This window comes from Stegodyphus dumicola, chromosome 2 (genome assembly GCF_044657685.1).
Source record: "Stegodyphus dumicola isolate Sdum_Otavi_A_Nest chromosome 2, ASM4465768v1".
Taxonomy (NCBI): domain Eukaryota; kingdom Metazoa; phylum Arthropoda; class Arachnida; order Araneae; family Eresidae; genus Stegodyphus; species Stegodyphus dumicola.
The window spans coordinates 216,297,674-216,315,534 of record NC_140769.1 but is presented as its reverse complement, the minus strand read 5'-3'; the positions used below and the strand labels follow the sequence as shown (position 1 = coordinate 216,315,534).

Here is a 17,861-nt window from a genome sequence, read left to right as displayed (position 1 = left end):
AAATCAGCTTTCTCCTAAGACTTCACTCTCATATCCCTATGGTTTCTTATAGTCTGTATTTCTGTCCTTCCTTCCTGTTGCAACTTATGATCTTTTTTCTTATTCTTATTATTTACATTTAACAACATTGATAAGTGAAATTTTGCTTACCTTTCTTGATGAATATCCACAGGAACGCTTGGAATTCCTTTTCATTTTTATCACACAGAAGCTTTATTTACAGCTATGTACAACAATTCTCTGCTTACATTAGAACGTTCATCATGTTTCCCGGGTTGCTACTACATCTCTCTCAAAAATCCGCAATGCGGTAAGAAAAATATAACAAGCTAAAAGTAAAAAACGCTGCGCCCTCTCGCGGCCAGCTACATAAACTGTAACATCCTCCCCCTCGATGAACTCTTGGTTCATCAAAGGATTGGATTTTGAAGTTTTCTTAAACACTAAATGTTTTTAATGTTCTACAAGTTTAAATGTTCGTAGATGCAGTGTTCGCAATTTAAGTTCACTGTATTCAGTTGAAAGAGGTCAAGTCATTTCTAATGGGTACAATAACTGCACAGGATGACGAAGATAAGTTCCATTAGCTAAACGGACAGTACAAGCCCTTATTTTCCCATCTCGTCCTACATGATACCCCTGTACAACTCCCATATTCTTGAAATAAATCTTCTAAAGGACAGAAGAAAATTGTTTGCTGTTTGGCTAGACACTAGTTCCAGATGTACTGCTCTGGTTATAGCGCATGTATAGAAAGCAATATAAGATTTCCCAGTTTCATCCTTTGTACTCATAGGACCAGCAAAATCAAGTCCTACAATTTCGAAGGGATTTGCCTTCTGTTATTCTTTTGGTTGGTAAAGGAGCGATATCCTGACTTAGTGGCTTAGCTTTAAATCTGTAGCAAATCACACACTTGTTAATATTACTCTTTACACGCTGTCGACCCTTAAGTATTCAAAAGTTTTCCCTAATTTGAGTTAAAGTTTCAGCTACACCAGCATGTCCTTGCGTTTTGTGACAATCTTTAATGATATGATCTGTGAAATGAGACTTCTCAGGTAGTATTGCTGGGTATGTTTGATTATAGCTTAACTCAGCATTTTGAAGCCTTCCTCCTACTCTGAGTATTGCATTTGAGTCTATAAATGGATTTAATGTAAATATTTTTGAACTATGTATGCTTTGTTTCATCTTTAATTTCCTTATTTCTTCTCTAAAATTTTCTTCCTGAGTTTTCTTGATCCAGAAATTCTCTGCCTCATTCATCTCTTCAGCCTTAACAGGTCCAGTTCTTCCTAGTTTTGGGTTTTTCACATTATTGATAAATCTGAAAACATAAGATTTTATTCTATATACTTTCTTTATGTCACTGAAGTTCTCGATAGGAATGATAGGTTCGCTGTTTTCAACAATACAGTTTGCTGTTAAGATTTCTTGCTTCTTTCCTTTTGTTTCTCAAAATTTGTTATTTTATCATCTTCATTAAAATTTCTCGAAGATCTGGGCCAAACGTTGTTATCTTTGACAAGCCAAGGTGGGCCATACCACCACAGTTCATTTTTTGAAAGGGTTTCTACCTTCTGCCCTCTCGTCAATAAGTCCGAAGGATTCTCATGGCTGGGACAATAATTCCACCAATCTGGATCAGTTTTCTCTTGGATTTCTAGACACCTATTTCATACAAATTGTTTCCATTTTGTCGGATCAGCCTTGACCCAATGTAGTACAATTTCTGAATCTGTCCACATATAAATCTTCATTTCAATGTTTTTCAATGAATGTCGAATGTATGTCATGAGTCGAGCTCCTATGACTGCTAATAAAAGCTCCAGTCAAGGTAATGTAACACTTTTTATGGGAGAAACTCTTGCTTTGGACATAACAAATGATGTTTTTGTTAGCTCATTTTCATTGTATCTCAAATATATAACGGCACCATATCGCTTTTGGCTACTATCTGTAAAACAGTGTAATTGAATATTCGACAGGTTAGCTTTTGACAGATTGTTGAAATAATGTCTAGGAATTTCAACATTTTTTAATTTAGGAATTTCATTATACCAGGTTTTAAATCCGTTCTGCAATTCTTGATCAAGTGGTGCATCCCATTGGTATCCTCTTTGCCAACATTCTTGCATCATCATTTTAGCTGCAACAACAAAGGGAGATATGAAACCGATAGAATCGTATAGTTTGCCCGCAACCTGAAGAATCTTCCGTTTTGTTATTTCCTCAGCCGGATCCTTGAGTAATTCATCTTTGATTCGAAATTTCAGTTTATCTGCTTCATGATTCCAAATATATCCTAACAAAGTGCTATTCATTCCGTCTCCATTAAACTTCGTATTTTCAGCTGCATTCCAAATGGCATGTAATTGGGCGGCTCCTCCACTTTCTCATATTGAAACTAGCAAGCATCATAATCCTTTTCACATCTTCATAAATTTCTGCAGCTTCTTCTTCATCATCTGTACTATGAATCAAATCATCTACGTAAAAATTTTCTTCAAGAAGCTGACAGATCTTCGAATATTGTGCTTTCAACTTTCTTGCATGATGCTTTATAGCTGCTGCTAGTAAAAAGGGGCCACAGGTTGCTCCGAATATTACACGCGTCATTCTTAAAATCGTCGGTTGCTCCTTTTCCTTTGAAGTCCAAAGAAATCTTACTGCATTTCGGTCCTCAGGCTTCAACAGAATTTGTAGAAAAGCGGCTTTAATATCTGCAGCAAATGCTATTTTGTGTTGACGAAATTTAATTAGCAAATCTAATATTTCAGGGTTTAAATTTGGTCCTGACTGTAAGCAATTATTTAAAGATAGACTGTCATGAGTATGCGAGGAAGCATCAAATACGACCCTTAATTTCATAGAATCGTGATCTTCTCTGATTACACAATGGTGTGGCAAATAATAGATGTTTTCTTCGGAATTCTTCGGAGCCTTTACAGCTATTCCTTTATTTAGATAATCTTCAATTACCCTTGAATACTTGTCATAAATTTCAGGATTTTTCTTAAACCTTCTAAGTAAGCTGCTCCATCTGCTTAAGGCGATGTTATAATTACTACCCATTTTGTTCATATTGTCCTTCCAAGTTAATGAAACTTCATAATGATTGGTTTCATATTTAGTAGTTTCTTCAAATCTCCACATAACTTCAGTGTCATTTTAGTTTGTTGAAGTCATGTATTCTAATTGCATCTAAATCTCATAGCGTTTTTAGAGCTGCACTAATTTCCAAATCATGTGCATGTGAAATATTCTCAACAACGTTCATTACCGTTCTGGAATGAAGTGTAGAAACATTACTTAATGCTTCAGTTCTGCTTGTAGTGTAACCAAATAAGGTTTCAGAGGCAACAAGACCCTTTGATAATCTTTTAACCTTCCCAGTGACTATTTTCCAGTAATAATCATTACCAATTAATACTGATATTTGAGAGTTATGGACACCTATATCTGTAGCATCAGCAAGTCGTATCGAATTTTCCATACAATAATTAAGTATTTCCTTTCCTGGCATACCAATAACAGCTTGATTAATTTCTGGAGTTTCAAGAGCTTCAATTATTATTTTCCCAGGTCTACATATATCTTTAAGAATAACCTTAACCTTTTTTAGCCTTTTAACTGTAGGCTCAGTAGAGCCGAAGGTGTAAATCTGAAGTTCTTCTTCCCCCACAACACTTAATTTTAATTGTTTTGATACTTCTGTCAGAATGAAAGATTTATGAGAGGCAGAATCGAAAATGAGTCTTACATTTTTTTCTTCTATTCTGACCTAAAGCTATTGCATTTGCAGTTTGTAAATAAACCCTATTTTTGTTATCTCTTTCCGAAATTGACGCCACCACTGTGTCTGTTTTAAGCTCACCTTTATTTTCCCGTTTATTTTCAAATTTATTATCATGTAAAATTATTATGCCTTAATGAACATAAATCACAGCGTATATCTGAGCTGCAACGGGCAGACGTATGAGACTTACGAAAGCATAAATAGCATCTGTTAGCCATTTTTAATTTTTTCTTTTTTCCTCAATTGGAATTGCGCAGTTTGAAGTAGAATGTTTCAAAGATTCATTTTCTATCTTCCCACAAAATATACAATCGGCTGTTGATGTATTTGTATTCAACGATGCAACAACAAATTGAATTGACAACAATTTCTGGAACAAAATGTTTGTTTTTGAAGGCAGTATGATATTTCTCACTTTTAATAAGGTCTCGCGATTGATGTTTATGTTGTTCGGTTCTGATGTTAAACTCGGAATAGTTTGGCGGTGTTTGGAAAACCTTACGCTCTCTGCTTTCAACTTCCTTCTTCAGAAATTCCAAAATGTTAGTCTCTGTGGTTTCTGTGTCAGGGGTTAAAGATCGATTAAACTCTAAAACCAATTATGGCTAGGAAGTATCCTCATTAACAGTGGGCATAACAAATAGCTGTAAGAATTCGAAGTAATGTTAAGGAAATTTTTTAAGGAAATCAAGGCTTCTAATTTCAGTTTCTAAGCTATCATATAAGCTATCATTTTTTTTACTGGCTTTAAATTCAGCAGAAGATTCATATGTGCATTTATTAAAATGTCCTTTCTACCAAACCTTTCTTTCAGAATATTTATTGCCTTAGCATAATTTTCGGCAACTAACGGTAATCCCTTTATTGACATTAAAGCTATGTCCGTTAGTAAGGATGTGAGGTAATTAAATTTGTCTACATCCTTTAAAGCAGAGTTATTATGTATAGCAGATTCGTATTAAGCCCAAAAACTTTGAAATTCACATATTTCGCCTTTAAATTTATTTATGATTAGTTTTGGAAGTTAGTTTGCCATTTGTATTTGTGTTCTCTACCATATCTATAGTAGCAGAATTAGATGGCATCTCATTTAACTTAACACATTTTCTATTTCTAAATATTCTACTGATCTTCGATTTACACAAGGTAATTTTATTTTTATATTCCAAGCTATCCTGTATTTCAGTTTCATACTCTTTTTCATCTGTTATGATAGATTCGATTTCAGTGTTCAATATTAGTATATCATTATCATTTTCATTTAAGATGGATAAATCATCTTCTAATAAATCAAATTTAATATTATTTGTTTCTATTTCCCTTTCCATTGTAGCTATCAGTCTTGTTACTGATGCTCTTAGCATTCCTCGCTTCATTTTTAGTGCTTTTAACTTATCCATCTTAATAATCAACATTCAATCACTAATCAAACAATAATAAATACTTAAATCATAATATATCTAAAGACCACAGTTATCTCGGAATTTCGGCACCATGTTGCAACTTATGATCTTTTTTCTTGTTCTTATTATTTACATTTAACAACATCGATGAGTGAAATTTTGCTTACCTTTCTTGATGAATATCCTCAGGAATGCTTGGAATTCCTTTTCATTTTTATCACACAGAAGCTTTATTTACAGCCATGTACAACAATTCTCTGCTTACATTAGAACGTTCATCATGTTTCTCGGGTTGCTACTACATCTATCTCAAAAATCCGCAATGTGGTAAGAAAAATATAACAAGCTAAAAGTAAAAAACGCTGCGCCCTCTTGTGGCCAGCTACATAAACTGTAACACTTCCTTCCTTGTGTATTTTTCATTCCAGACTTGTTTCTTTTGTGTATTCTATTTCTGTCATTGGCCTGAACAATGAAGCCAAAAAAAATTACTTGGGGAGTTTTAATTTTTAATTATAATATCTAAAAGCCGAAGAAGTGTAACTACAGATGAGATACTCGTAACTTGCCCGTGCTATATAAAAAACAGAACTAGCAAATGCTTGAGCTAGAATTTGTGTAGTGTTGCATTTTCCCCCCTTTACTTTCTGGAAAGTATAATTTGATATTGAAATAAAATGCTAGTGCTTGAAAATAAATCTATTTGTTTAGATGAATAATATACTTTTTAAGAATAAAGTGTTTGCTTGAAATAATCTCTTCCTCATACAAGAATCATCTTGTCCTACTCAGTCTGCATAGTTGACATTATATTAAAAACATATATGCATATTAATTGTATGCTAGTAGCACATCATAATAAGTATTTAAAAAAATTTCATGTGACTTCAGTTTTATGATACTTATCTTCTGCAGTGGCCTTGGAAAGAAATAAATTATTACCGATTTATGCACGTGCAAAGAAACTAACGGTTAACAATCTTTCTTTGTGTGTGTAACTGCACTATGTAGAGGTTTTTCTTTGTAAAATACTCATAATGCTTATTATTTTTAGCAGAAACATAAATTTTAAAGAATTTAATTTTTTATAGTGTACAATTTTGTCCATATAGATCAACGATCCCTCACTCACATGTTCTTGTATTTTCTCTGTAAGCATTCTCGCATTTCTGTTAAGTACTTATACTAAGAAGCACTCTCTGCTGTAATGGCAAACGTAAATTCCAATGCTGTGGCAGTACTCTACTTGTATTATTCTTTCATTTTACGAAGAAATATTCTTCAATTTCCTGGATATTATTAGCTCCTCCTATTTCGTTGTCTGAATGCTTTGTCATAAACTTGGAGCAGATTGCTCTCTCAAGTAATTAATCTATCGATGGCTGCTGTTTTTCTCATATTTAATCGCATATTGTATGCCTGGATCAGAGCGAGTTCCTTGCTCTAACAATTAAAAAAAAAAAAAAAAAGAGTGAGGTAAGAAAGGATTTTTGTAATCCACTAAACCAATTTTTAAAACAAAGTCCTTTCTTCATTTTATAGTTGCTGACATTGCATGCTACTGACTGCTGACAAATGGTTTCTTTTCCAACATATTATGCCTATTTTCACAAATTCCTTTTTTATGGAAGACTAAAAAAAACTGTAGCTCCCCTTTCATTGAAAACAATAAGCATAATAAATATTTGCAATGAAAAACACTATAATTTAAAAGTGAAATTTTCACTTGCTGAAGAAACATGAACTACAAGCACACACAAAAAACCCACTATATTTTAAAATCAAAGGCAGAAAAAATGCATGTATGTAGATCAGTAGCCATTAATAGGCTGCTGTATTTTAAAAGCAAAAATTTTCACTGGCCAAAGAAACATAAACTACAAAAACACATGAAAAGTCATTTTAATTTAAAAACAAAGCTATAAAAAAATGCATGTGCACAGATCGATTCTTTCCCACCAATGCAGAAGCGTGCCAAACCAATATTCCCAGCCAAGGTTGCTGCAGAAGCCAAGTACCAATTTTATCTTCATTTCAGTTGAAATTTCTTTTAATTTTCTTAATAATTTATTTATGTTGTGGCGTTCTTTAAAATGATATTGTCTACTTTTAGTATATTTGTGAACTGTCATAAATAAATACATTACAAATCTGTTGTTTATCTGTGGTTGTATTTTTTAAGTTCAGTTAGCCTTTTGTGTTGTATAATCATATCATTCATAACAAAATTTAAAATGATTTCAATTTTAATCATTTGCATTTGTAACTTTTAATCTTTGTTTAATGTTGGAATTATAACAAGAATCATAAAATAGATCTCATATTTATTAATATTAAATTGAATTATCCAATGGAAAAAATTTCCATAAACCAGTTCTTTTCAAATCAGTGCAAGTTATGTAGTAATTATTATTTTAAACAAATCAGATTAATTTCATCCTATTATACATGATCTCAATATATGTAGCCCACCAGCGGCCGAGCGGTAAAGTCACTGAACACTGGTAGTTCGGTCCGAGGTTCGAGTCCCGCGAATGGGCTGGCTACATGGGCATTTTCGTGGTTTTCCCCATGTGTAACGTGTATACAAGCCAGTTTCCCTTAGAAAGTCCTCCACGAAGGCATCCCTCCTCTTAGGCAGATAGCCCTCGAGGCTTTGCCATAATCACACACACACACTCAATATATGTAATGATTATAAAAATTATGGACTTTCTTTTAAAATGTTTAGATATTTGACTTTGTTATTTGACATATGCATTTATATGCTTTTAAAAAGATGTTAAACTATTTGCTTTTTTCTTTCAGATTTTCACATGTATCAGTACTACCTAAAAGTTGTTCCAACTGAGATTGTTATGAATGGTAGGAAACAAAATGCATATCAGTACTCTGTTACAGAACAGGTAAATTATCTATCTATTTTATTCTAGACTTCTTTTTTGGGGGGGCTCAATAACTAAATAAATATCACTTAGTGCAAGTTCTAGCACATGAAAAATATATATTTCAGAAGTTATTTTATTAAAACATACAAAGAGCCAAGAATAAGAGCTTATAAATTTCATCGTTCATAAAAAATTAGTAATTTAATAAACTGAGTATTAACAAATACTATTAAAAGCTATTTATACTTAAAATTTCCATAATACCTGAAGGAAACTTTCATCAGTTAAATGTACTTTTCTTTATAAAGCCAGCTTTTTATGTAAATTTTAATAACTGCAAAATTTAAGCTGGACAAAATTAGATATACAGAAGTTGTTTACACATTTTTTTAAATGATTTTGGGGCTCTTTAATTAATGTTTAAAATGTAAAGAATATTTTTTTAAATGTTCAATCTGATAACCTTTTTTCTTGATTATAAGTCTGTATTATGATTTCCATGATTGAAGGGCTTTTCATAAAATTTCCAGGGGTATTGATTTCCATTCCTCCTCCACTACTTTCCAGAGTCCATCAGTCATGGTGGGCTGTGGTGCTTAGAAAGAGCTCTTTTCAAGAGACTAGAGACACAATATTCCATAGGTGAAAAGTCACAGGACTTTGCAAGAATACATTGAAAAGGTATATATAAAATGCCTGTATCAGTCTTCATTTTTTCAAGGAGTACAGTGGTGCTTTTTGAAGTATGAGTTGTTGCTTTATCTTGAAGCAAAAGTCGCTAGGATAAAGAAATGGAATTTCTTCTGTAAATATCGGACATAAAACTTTCTCTTGATAGTATATTGAGGTGATTTTCACATTTTTTCCCACTTTAATATATTTTTAATTTCCCCTCTTTAGAGAATTCTGCTATAATCACAAACCACTTACTGAAACTTTCTTTGTATTGAAGGAACCAGGTTTATACATTTTTTTCCTTCATTTTTGATGATGAATAGACTTTTTTGTTACATTCATTATGTAAACCTTCTTCATCAAGGGTCACAGCGTATTTCCATTTATGTCCTGCCAAATAGTTTTCATACAGGATTCTACAAATTATTTTACGTTGAGTCGCATGCCTCAGTGAAAACTGGTGAACGTTATGTTTTTAAGTTGTAAATTTTGGTTTCTTATTTTATTTATTGTTACCACAGATGTATTTCAAGACTTTGCAATTAATTTCTGCATCAGTGGATTTTCTATTGTTACCAACAATTTAACTTTAGAAACATTAGAAACAGTACAGACCTTTTTTGGGTATTCCTGTGAAGGTTTCTTCTATGTAGAAGTAATGACTGATGCCTTTTTCCTTTCTGATTAATAAAAAATGTTGCTTATTTTATGCTTAGGAATTTTAATACCATGCATTTCACAACATTATTTAACTGTGGAATAGGAATATTTCTCTTTGAAAAACACAGAAACATATCCTTCAGGCCGCAGCTTTTTTACATGCAACATTTTGAGAGGAGAATAAATTTAAAAGCAGGAGGTGGTATTTCTCATTTCATATAATAAGCTGTTGCCAAAAACTTTTATTCCAAAACACTTTTTTTTTTAATTTTTTTTTTGATATTTTTCTCGAAATGTATAAACACCCTTCATATATATATATAAGGTGGGGTGATATTTTATACCACTTAAGAAAATTAAATTATGCATGTCATATGTAGCAATAAATTTTATTAAACGAAGCTTTCAATAGAAAATTTGTATTATTTCTTTTAAATGTTTTATTTTATTCAATGTAAATTTATGGAAATAACTTGTATAAGCATTTTAAACTAATAATAACATTTTAAACTTTATAAACTCGCTTAATTACTGTTACATCAATTTTATGAATTACTTTTTTTTGCTTTTATAAATTCAAACTAAGTTAACCTTATGTAATCTCAATTAATGAAATATAAGGTATGCTGAAAAAAACGTCAAAAAATTACTCTTGTATGCCATTATTTTTAAACACTGTCTAGAATGATATTTAGTACACAATAAAAAAAATGCATTTAATATACAACAAAGAAAAACCAGAGTACTTGAATAATGCTGTGCTAAACCCATTTTAATGATAGAGTGTGAAACAAGAACATATGATAAAAGTAAGCTAATAGCAAATTGATTGATTAATTTGCTATAAAAGAAATTCACTTGTACATGTTAAAGATTCATACACTTCTACAGCAGTAACTAAAAAAATTATGGTGTGAAGTAATACTAGTGGTATCTAATTCACATATCATTATTGCAATTGTTGCAAGCCAATGTGATAATTTTGTGAATATAAAATAAGAAAATTAATTTCATAATTATATCTTTTAAGAAAGGCTTTTAAAAACTTTTCAAATATAAAATTTTTAAATACAACTATTAATTACATTAGAAAATCACAAGAAATGTACGTTTACTGGATACTATGCTAGCCAGTCTGAGGCATGTAGTAGATATGGGTATAACCCATGATATTATAAAAAGCTTAAAAAATCACTGCCAGTTTTGCATCAAATGTATCATAAATGCTCTCATTTTAGTTTCATAAATTTGTGCAACAAAATAAGATTTTAGAAATGATGCTAATAGCTCAGATGTGGAGTGCGGACACACAAGAATCGTTACTGCATTACTGTTTTTCCAGGTTTATAGTCCAAAGGGAAGGTAACATGGCTAACAAGTACTTACTGAATTAAAATTTTTATAAAGTATTTTTAGGCACAATCAGTGAGTCAAAACGGGGGGGGGGGGGCACACAAAAAATTATATTTATTAATCAATGAAAAAGACACTTAATTCAAATGCTACCTTGCCATTTTGTTTCCACCTTTGAGGTTCCTTTGGGAAACAAAATAAATCTGGACACTTTTTCTGTCATTCTGAAGAATTTCAGGGACATTTTCCTTATGGTCAGTTTCTTAATATTTTATAATGTTAAACTAATATATGCTGTCAACTTTTAATAGAATTGAGCGGGAAAATGAAAATTGCAGAAAAATTAAGCCAAAAAACTGCTACACACTATAAATAAGTAAATGTTGTAAATAAACAATATTTATTCCTTTTAATAGTACTATATTACAAAAAGCAATCTTTAATAACAAAAAAATATACCATCTTTTGTTATGTGGTAAATTTTTCTTTATTAGAAAATCTAAGTTTTCAAGACAAAATGTTATCATATTCTACTTTGCTTCAACTTTATACAGAGAAAAACAATAAGAGTTTGTAAAGCTTCCTAGGTTTTTATAAGTTTAGCAGCACCTTTTGTTTGCTTTTGTGTTCTTCGTATCTTCCCCTATACTCTTTGTGAACCCAAACTGAAAACTAATTGAGAACTGACAGGAATAACATTATTGCAACAGAATAAGATTTCAGAAATGATGCTAACAGCTCAGATGTGGAGTGAGGGCACACAAGAATTATTACTGCATTACTATATTTCCATGTTTACAGTTAGGTAAAAGAAGGTAACATGGATGATAAGTACTTTATTTTAATTCCCCCTCCCAAAATGATCCATAAAAGAAATGTTGTATCAGAAATGCAGTGTTTCAAGGAATGATTAGATAAAGGAATAAATAATTTTATTAATACATGATGATTCTAAAACTGCTGTCAAAAATGTAAAAACAGATAAAAGGGACCAAAATAAGCAATTTTTTTTTTTTTTTTTAATTTTGATTTTTAGAAAAATTCGTTTAATCCTTCTGGTACTCATGCCATATATGTACTATGATATTCTGATAATTCTGGAAATGCTGGTAATTTGCATCCAGTTGCACATATACAGAATGTAATGGAAGGTTTAGTGTAGATATTCAATTTAGGGAAATTCTTACTATTTCAGGTTTTTTTAAGCAATGTTTTTATTTTTCTTTCAATTAAATGCATAAAAATCACTTTGAAAATAATTTTAGTAATGCATATAGTTTTTTTTTTACATACAATTCTTTGATGCATTTTTACAATCATTTTTTCAAAAAATAAAATTATCTGATTATATTTTTCTCTTATATTGTTTTCATTGTATGTAATTATTTAAAAAAATATATAAGAATTCTATGGTTGATAAATCTTAATTAAATAAAACATTGCTATGTTTTAGTTCATTTAATTTAAAGTTGGAAAGAGGTAACTGTATACAAAATTCAGAAAGACATAACCTGGAATCTGGCCATACCCTGATACTCCTAGTGTACAAAGATTATCAAAATTCTATTTATATCTAAAAATATTTTTCTTGGCTGTTTTAAACAAGTACATGAATATGCATCTTGAAACGTTTCCGAATACATAAATACAGATGCAAAGTAGTAGAGGCATTTTTTAATTATAATCAGGAACTTTCTGTGTTTTTGTTGCATTTTGGGGGAACTTTGAAGTTTTAGAGTTAAGCCCTTGCTCTAAGCAAATTAGCAAAATCCATTTCTATATATGTGCATAATGTTTAAAACTTAAGCTTAAAAAACCTAAACACAATTTGTTATTGCTAAAATCTTCTCTTCTTGTGTTCTTGATCCTAAGATATTTGTATAATTTTTTTTTTTTCTCTTATAGGCTCGAGCCATTAGTCATCAAGCTGGTAGCCATGGAGTACCAGGCATATACTTTAAATATGATATGTCATTTATTAAAGTAAAAGTAACTGTGGAAAAACATTCTATATGGCGAATTTTGGTTCGTCTGTGTGGCATTATTGGTGGAGTGTTTGCCACATCAGGTAATATATACATACAGGTATAAAAATCAATTCTGTCTTATTTTTGAAACATTTTCTCAGAACTGAAAAATTCAGATTTTATTTTTAGATAATATTAAAAGATAATTAGAGATTTTTAGATAATATCAGATTTTATTATAGATAATCCTGTATAAAAACAGCTTTGAATATTAACTATCTGAAATGGTTCAAATAATTTGATTAAAGTTTTGATGAGTAGCTAGCGAAATAGAGATTTTTGGAGAACTGTTCTGTTGGTGATGCCATTATTATTTAATTCTCAGAAAGTCTCAATTTCAGTATTAGTTAGTTTTAGTAACAGATTTCCTTAAAATCACTATGAATTATTGTACCAACGTTTTATACACGTATCTTGAAGAAGTAATGCATTTAATTATATGTTTTATTCTCCCTCCCTTATGTGTAACTATGTTCAAGTAAATATTTCCACAATTAAAACAAAATTGGGGGAAGGATTGTTTTCAAAATACTCCATGCTAGGCATTTAACAGTTAAAAACTATTATCAGCAGGGCCGAGTTAAGACAGTCTGAGGCTCTAAGCCCACATTTTTTTCAGGGGCTCCTAGTCCCCATTTTCATGTCCTCCCCCATTTAAACAATAATTATGAAAAATTAAAGGATAATTGAGAGCCCTTGAAACCTAGGGTCCTAAATGTGGACTTTAAGTACCGTATTTGACGGCATATAAGATGCACTTTCTTTCCTAAATTTGGTCTCAAAAAAGTTACCTGCATCTTATACGTGAAGGACACAGGTTAACTTTCAATACTGAATGCTATTTTTAGCCTGGATAAAGATCTAGACATACATAACTTTTTCTACATCTACATGTGTGTGGCCTTCTAAATAAGGGTGCGTCTTATATGCCGTGACAATGAAACCCTGCCAATCAAAGAAAAATTTATTTATAATATCTGACCACATATTCTTTTTATATATTTCCCATGGATATGTAAAAGTATTCTATGTGAGTTAAAACATTTTTTGAAATATATATTTCTTGTAGGCATATTAAATGGATTAGTAAAGTTGGCTGTAGATTTCCTGAATAGAAAAAAGAAAAAGAAGACAGCTTTTTCCATGACATCTCCAAGTCTACCTACTGTACAAATTATAGCTCCAGAAAAGCCACCAAAAATAAATCAAACTTTGTATTTGTAACATAAAAACTCATACATTTAATGTTATATAAAATATTTGTATATAATGTATTAAATTATTTTTATATGAATATTAGTAAAGTTTGTACTTATAAGCTGAATTTGGAAAACATTCTTTAAAAAAGAAACTTTACATTCAGCAGACTTAATGGAATTAAGAACAGGTCATAACAAAAAATTTTAAGAAATAATTTGTAATTTCACTTTTTATGAAAATTAGTTCATATAATTTAAATACAGAGCAATCTTTATTTATTGCTTTCTGAATAAATAAGAAATGAAGCTTACTATGTTGCAGTATAAAAAAAAGGCACTGGAATGTAACTTGCATGCATGAAGAAATGAACTTTTACCATGTTTTCCCCCTCTCCAATGGCGGGCACTTGTCTATGTTGGCATCGGCCACTCCTAAGGCCAGATGTCTCTTTATTATGGAGCACCTAATAGGTGGACCACCTTTGCCTCCTATGAAGGGGCAGACAATTACATCCATGCCTTCTCCAGGATTCGAACCCCCGTTCTTCAGTATCGCAGTCAGCCTCCCCTAACCACTATCTGTCTGGCGACTACTTTTACTATGTACAATAATGTATTTTCATATTTCATACTATTATCACATGTGAATAAAAGTATCCATATGGTTTGGGTCAAATGATAAGATATCAAACTATATAATAGAGTTCATAACTAGTATTTTTTCTGTTAATTATAATGCAGATTATTTCTCTTTCCTCCCCCCCCCCATGATATATAACAGTTTGACTGTGAACCAGGTCGAGTTATCTGTGGTCAGATAGCATTTTATTGCCATATCATCTTAGCTCATAATACATACTGTTGCCAGATATAGGTTCACTGATGTCTTTTGAAATTATCGCTCTAGATTTAAAAGAAAAAGAAAGAAAGAACAATTTATTATAAAAATTAACGATACTTAGCATGATAAATAGCTCAAGGGAAAATGGATATTAAGCAGTTCCTCCTTAGCACACCAGACCACTAATAGAGTAAACTCTAAATTGCAATTCAGCTAATGCTAAATCTCGCAGGTGAATAACAGCTACAAACTTGTCTGAACTCTCAAAGCCATATTTGCATCATGTAACATAAATACAGATCTTATGTAGCACAGGCTTTGGGAAGAACTGGTCACCGAAGCCTTTGACAAACACATTTTCTCGTATCTCAAATTTTGCTTTAGCTATTCTTACAATTTAAGCTTTGCTATACTCGCACCTAAAAAATAAAAATTCCACATTAAAAAATAAACACCTAAATATCGATCATGTGATAACAAACACAAAATAAACCCTAACATTATCACTCTAAAAGTTACTAATAAATAAGTAAATGCACAATATGACAAAAATGAGAAAAAACAACAATGCAATAAAAAAGATGTATATATTTGCAGGACTGTACATCCAGAGCTATGCAATGCCCAAGATGAGCACAACTAATCTTCATTACTACAGTGGTTGTTTATACATTTTTAGAATAATAGAGATTTTTTTTAATGCTTTGGAATAAAAATTTGTTAACTTATTATTTGAGATGTGAAATATTTTCTGCTGCTTTTAAATATATTCTACTTTATATATATAACTTTTTTTTTTAAATAGCCAGGTACTTTATTTAATAGCCTTTGGCCACTACATGGGCCGGAAGTGGTGGCCATTTCACTAATGAAGCATCTAATATGTGACCACCCTTTATGAAGGGATGGATAGTTACAGCCATCCTTGTCCGGGAACCGAGCCCATACCCATTGCTATGACAGCCAGGGTTATGAATCACTACACCAGCTGGGTGGCTCTTCTTTCTATATATCACATGTAAACAGGCTGTGGATTAAAGGATAAGTTTTTGTGCTGTCAAAGAGAAATATTCCTATTCCATAATTAAAAAATGTTGTGAAGTCCGTGATATAAAAATTTAAGTGCAAAATAAGATCATTTGTAATAGGAAAGGGGAAAACCATCAATCATTATTCTACTTGGAAAGAGGCCTACTAGTGACCAAGCAGTAAAGTAGCTGAACACTGATAGTTCGGTCCAAGTTCGAATCCCGCAAACGAGCTGGCTGCATGGGAGTTTTCGTGGTTTCTCATGTGTAACGTGTATATGAGTCAGTTTCCCATAGAAAGTCCTGCACGAAGGCATCCCTTCCCTTAGGCAAATAGCCTTGGAGGCTTTGTCGTAATCAAATGAATCAATCTACATAGAAAGAAACCTCCAAATGAATACTCTAAAAAGGTGCATACTATTTCTAATGTTTTTAAATGTAAATGGTAGGTAACAAGAGAAAATCTGCCAATGTCAAATCAGTTGTAAAGTCTATAAATACAACTGTAGAAACAATAAATAAAATAATAAACCAAGACTTACAAATAATAAAAAAAAAAAAACTATGTTCAGCTTTTGTTAAGGAATGTATGAAAACTGTATAGCAGAAGATAAATGCAGATACATTGTGATCCTGGATGAAACATGGGTTACCTAAAAGACTGGAACATAAAAAGGTCTATTAATTAATCAGAAAGAAAGATGGGAAAAATGTACAAACCTGGTTCTGTCAATGCAGAGAAAGTTTCAGTGAGTGGTTTATGATTATCACAGAATTCTCTGACAATGGGAAATTTAAAATAAGAGGGAAAAAAAAGGTTACAATAAACTCAACATACTATCAAGAGAAAGTTTTATGTCCAATATTCACAGAAGAAATTCCATTTCTTTAGCATAGTGATTTTAAGAAAGTGAAACTTCATCGAGACAAAGCAAACTTCGAAAAGTATCGTTGAACTCATTGAAAAAAATGAAGGCTGATACAGGTATTTCATACTTTTGAAACATACTCCTGCAAAGTCCTCTGACATTTCATATATGGATTATTGTGCTTTTGGTCTCTTGAAAAGAACTCTCTAATGCCAATCCACCACAATTGATTTGCTCTGAAAAGTAGTGAAAAAGTAAAGGAAATCAATACACCTGGAAATGTTATGAAAAACCTTTTCATCATAGGAATCATGATGCAGACTCAGATCTTAGAAAAAAGGCTTATCAGATCAAACATTAAAGAAAAAGTGTGCTTTACATTTTAAATTAATTAAATGGTCCGAAAATCATTCTAAAAATGTGTAAACGCCCTCTGTATAACAAGGTGCATGCCTATTCTAACATACTACTTTAGCTTTAGAAGTAGTAATTCTTTGCGCACACAGCCACTATATCATTTCATCATATAGAAGGGTCCTTCCCAGAATGTTTGTTGCTTGGATGAGATCGCTTGATGATGCATGGGATTCCACAGACAAAGATTTTTATATCTCCTTCCTTGAATTCCTTTTCCAAGACTTGGCATCATATCTCGTCATCATTCTTTCAGCTGCATATTAATCCTTACTTTGGTGAACTGTTTCAGGTACTGTTTAGGCAAAGAAGGTATATCGGCAGTCGCCCAAAGAGAAAATTACATGGCAGATGAAAACCATGACCAATCATTTGCAATGGAGAAAATCCAGCATTCTCATGAATAGCAGTCTCTTGGCATCGTATCTCGTCATCATCCTTTCAGCTGCTATGTTAATCCTTACTTTGGTGAACTTTTTCAGGTACTGTTTTAGGAAAATGACATGGCAGATGAAAACCATGACTAAAAGTCATTTGCAATGGAGAAAATCCAGCATTCTCATGAATGGCAATCATGTACGCTAGCAGGAATAATGACATTTTTTGGTCCCTGTCTTGCTGGTTGTGGGATGCAAGTAGAGTCCAGTTAAGTCTCTCCATCCAACTGGCTATGGTAAAGGAGTGGTTTGAATCTTATCCATA

At 31.8% G+C, this 17,861-nt stretch overlaps 1 protein-coding gene across 3 annotated transcripts in view; it reads left to right on the top strand.

The window, feature by feature from the left end:
- LOC118190789 (endoplasmic reticulum-Golgi intermediate compartment protein 2) overlaps positions 1-14,132 on the top strand; it is a 61,739-nt gene extending 47,607 nt beyond the window's left edge. For 2 of the 3 annotated variants that reach the window (XM_035361580.2, XM_035361571.2), the window contains exons 8-10: positions 8,014-8,111; positions 12,687-12,849; positions 13,878-14,132. In XM_035361580.2, coding sequence (XP_035217471.2) covers positions 8,014-8,111; positions 12,687-12,849; positions 13,878-14,032 — 416 coding nt within the window. In that variant the 3' untranslated portion in view covers positions 14,033-14,132. Of the gene's footprint in view, positions 1-8,013; positions 8,112-8,623; positions 8,775-12,686; positions 12,850-13,877 lie in introns of those variants that run through there. The other variant, XR_015039784.1, reaches the window with a different exon arrangement.
- Positions 14,133-17,861: the final 3,729 nt, after the last annotated feature.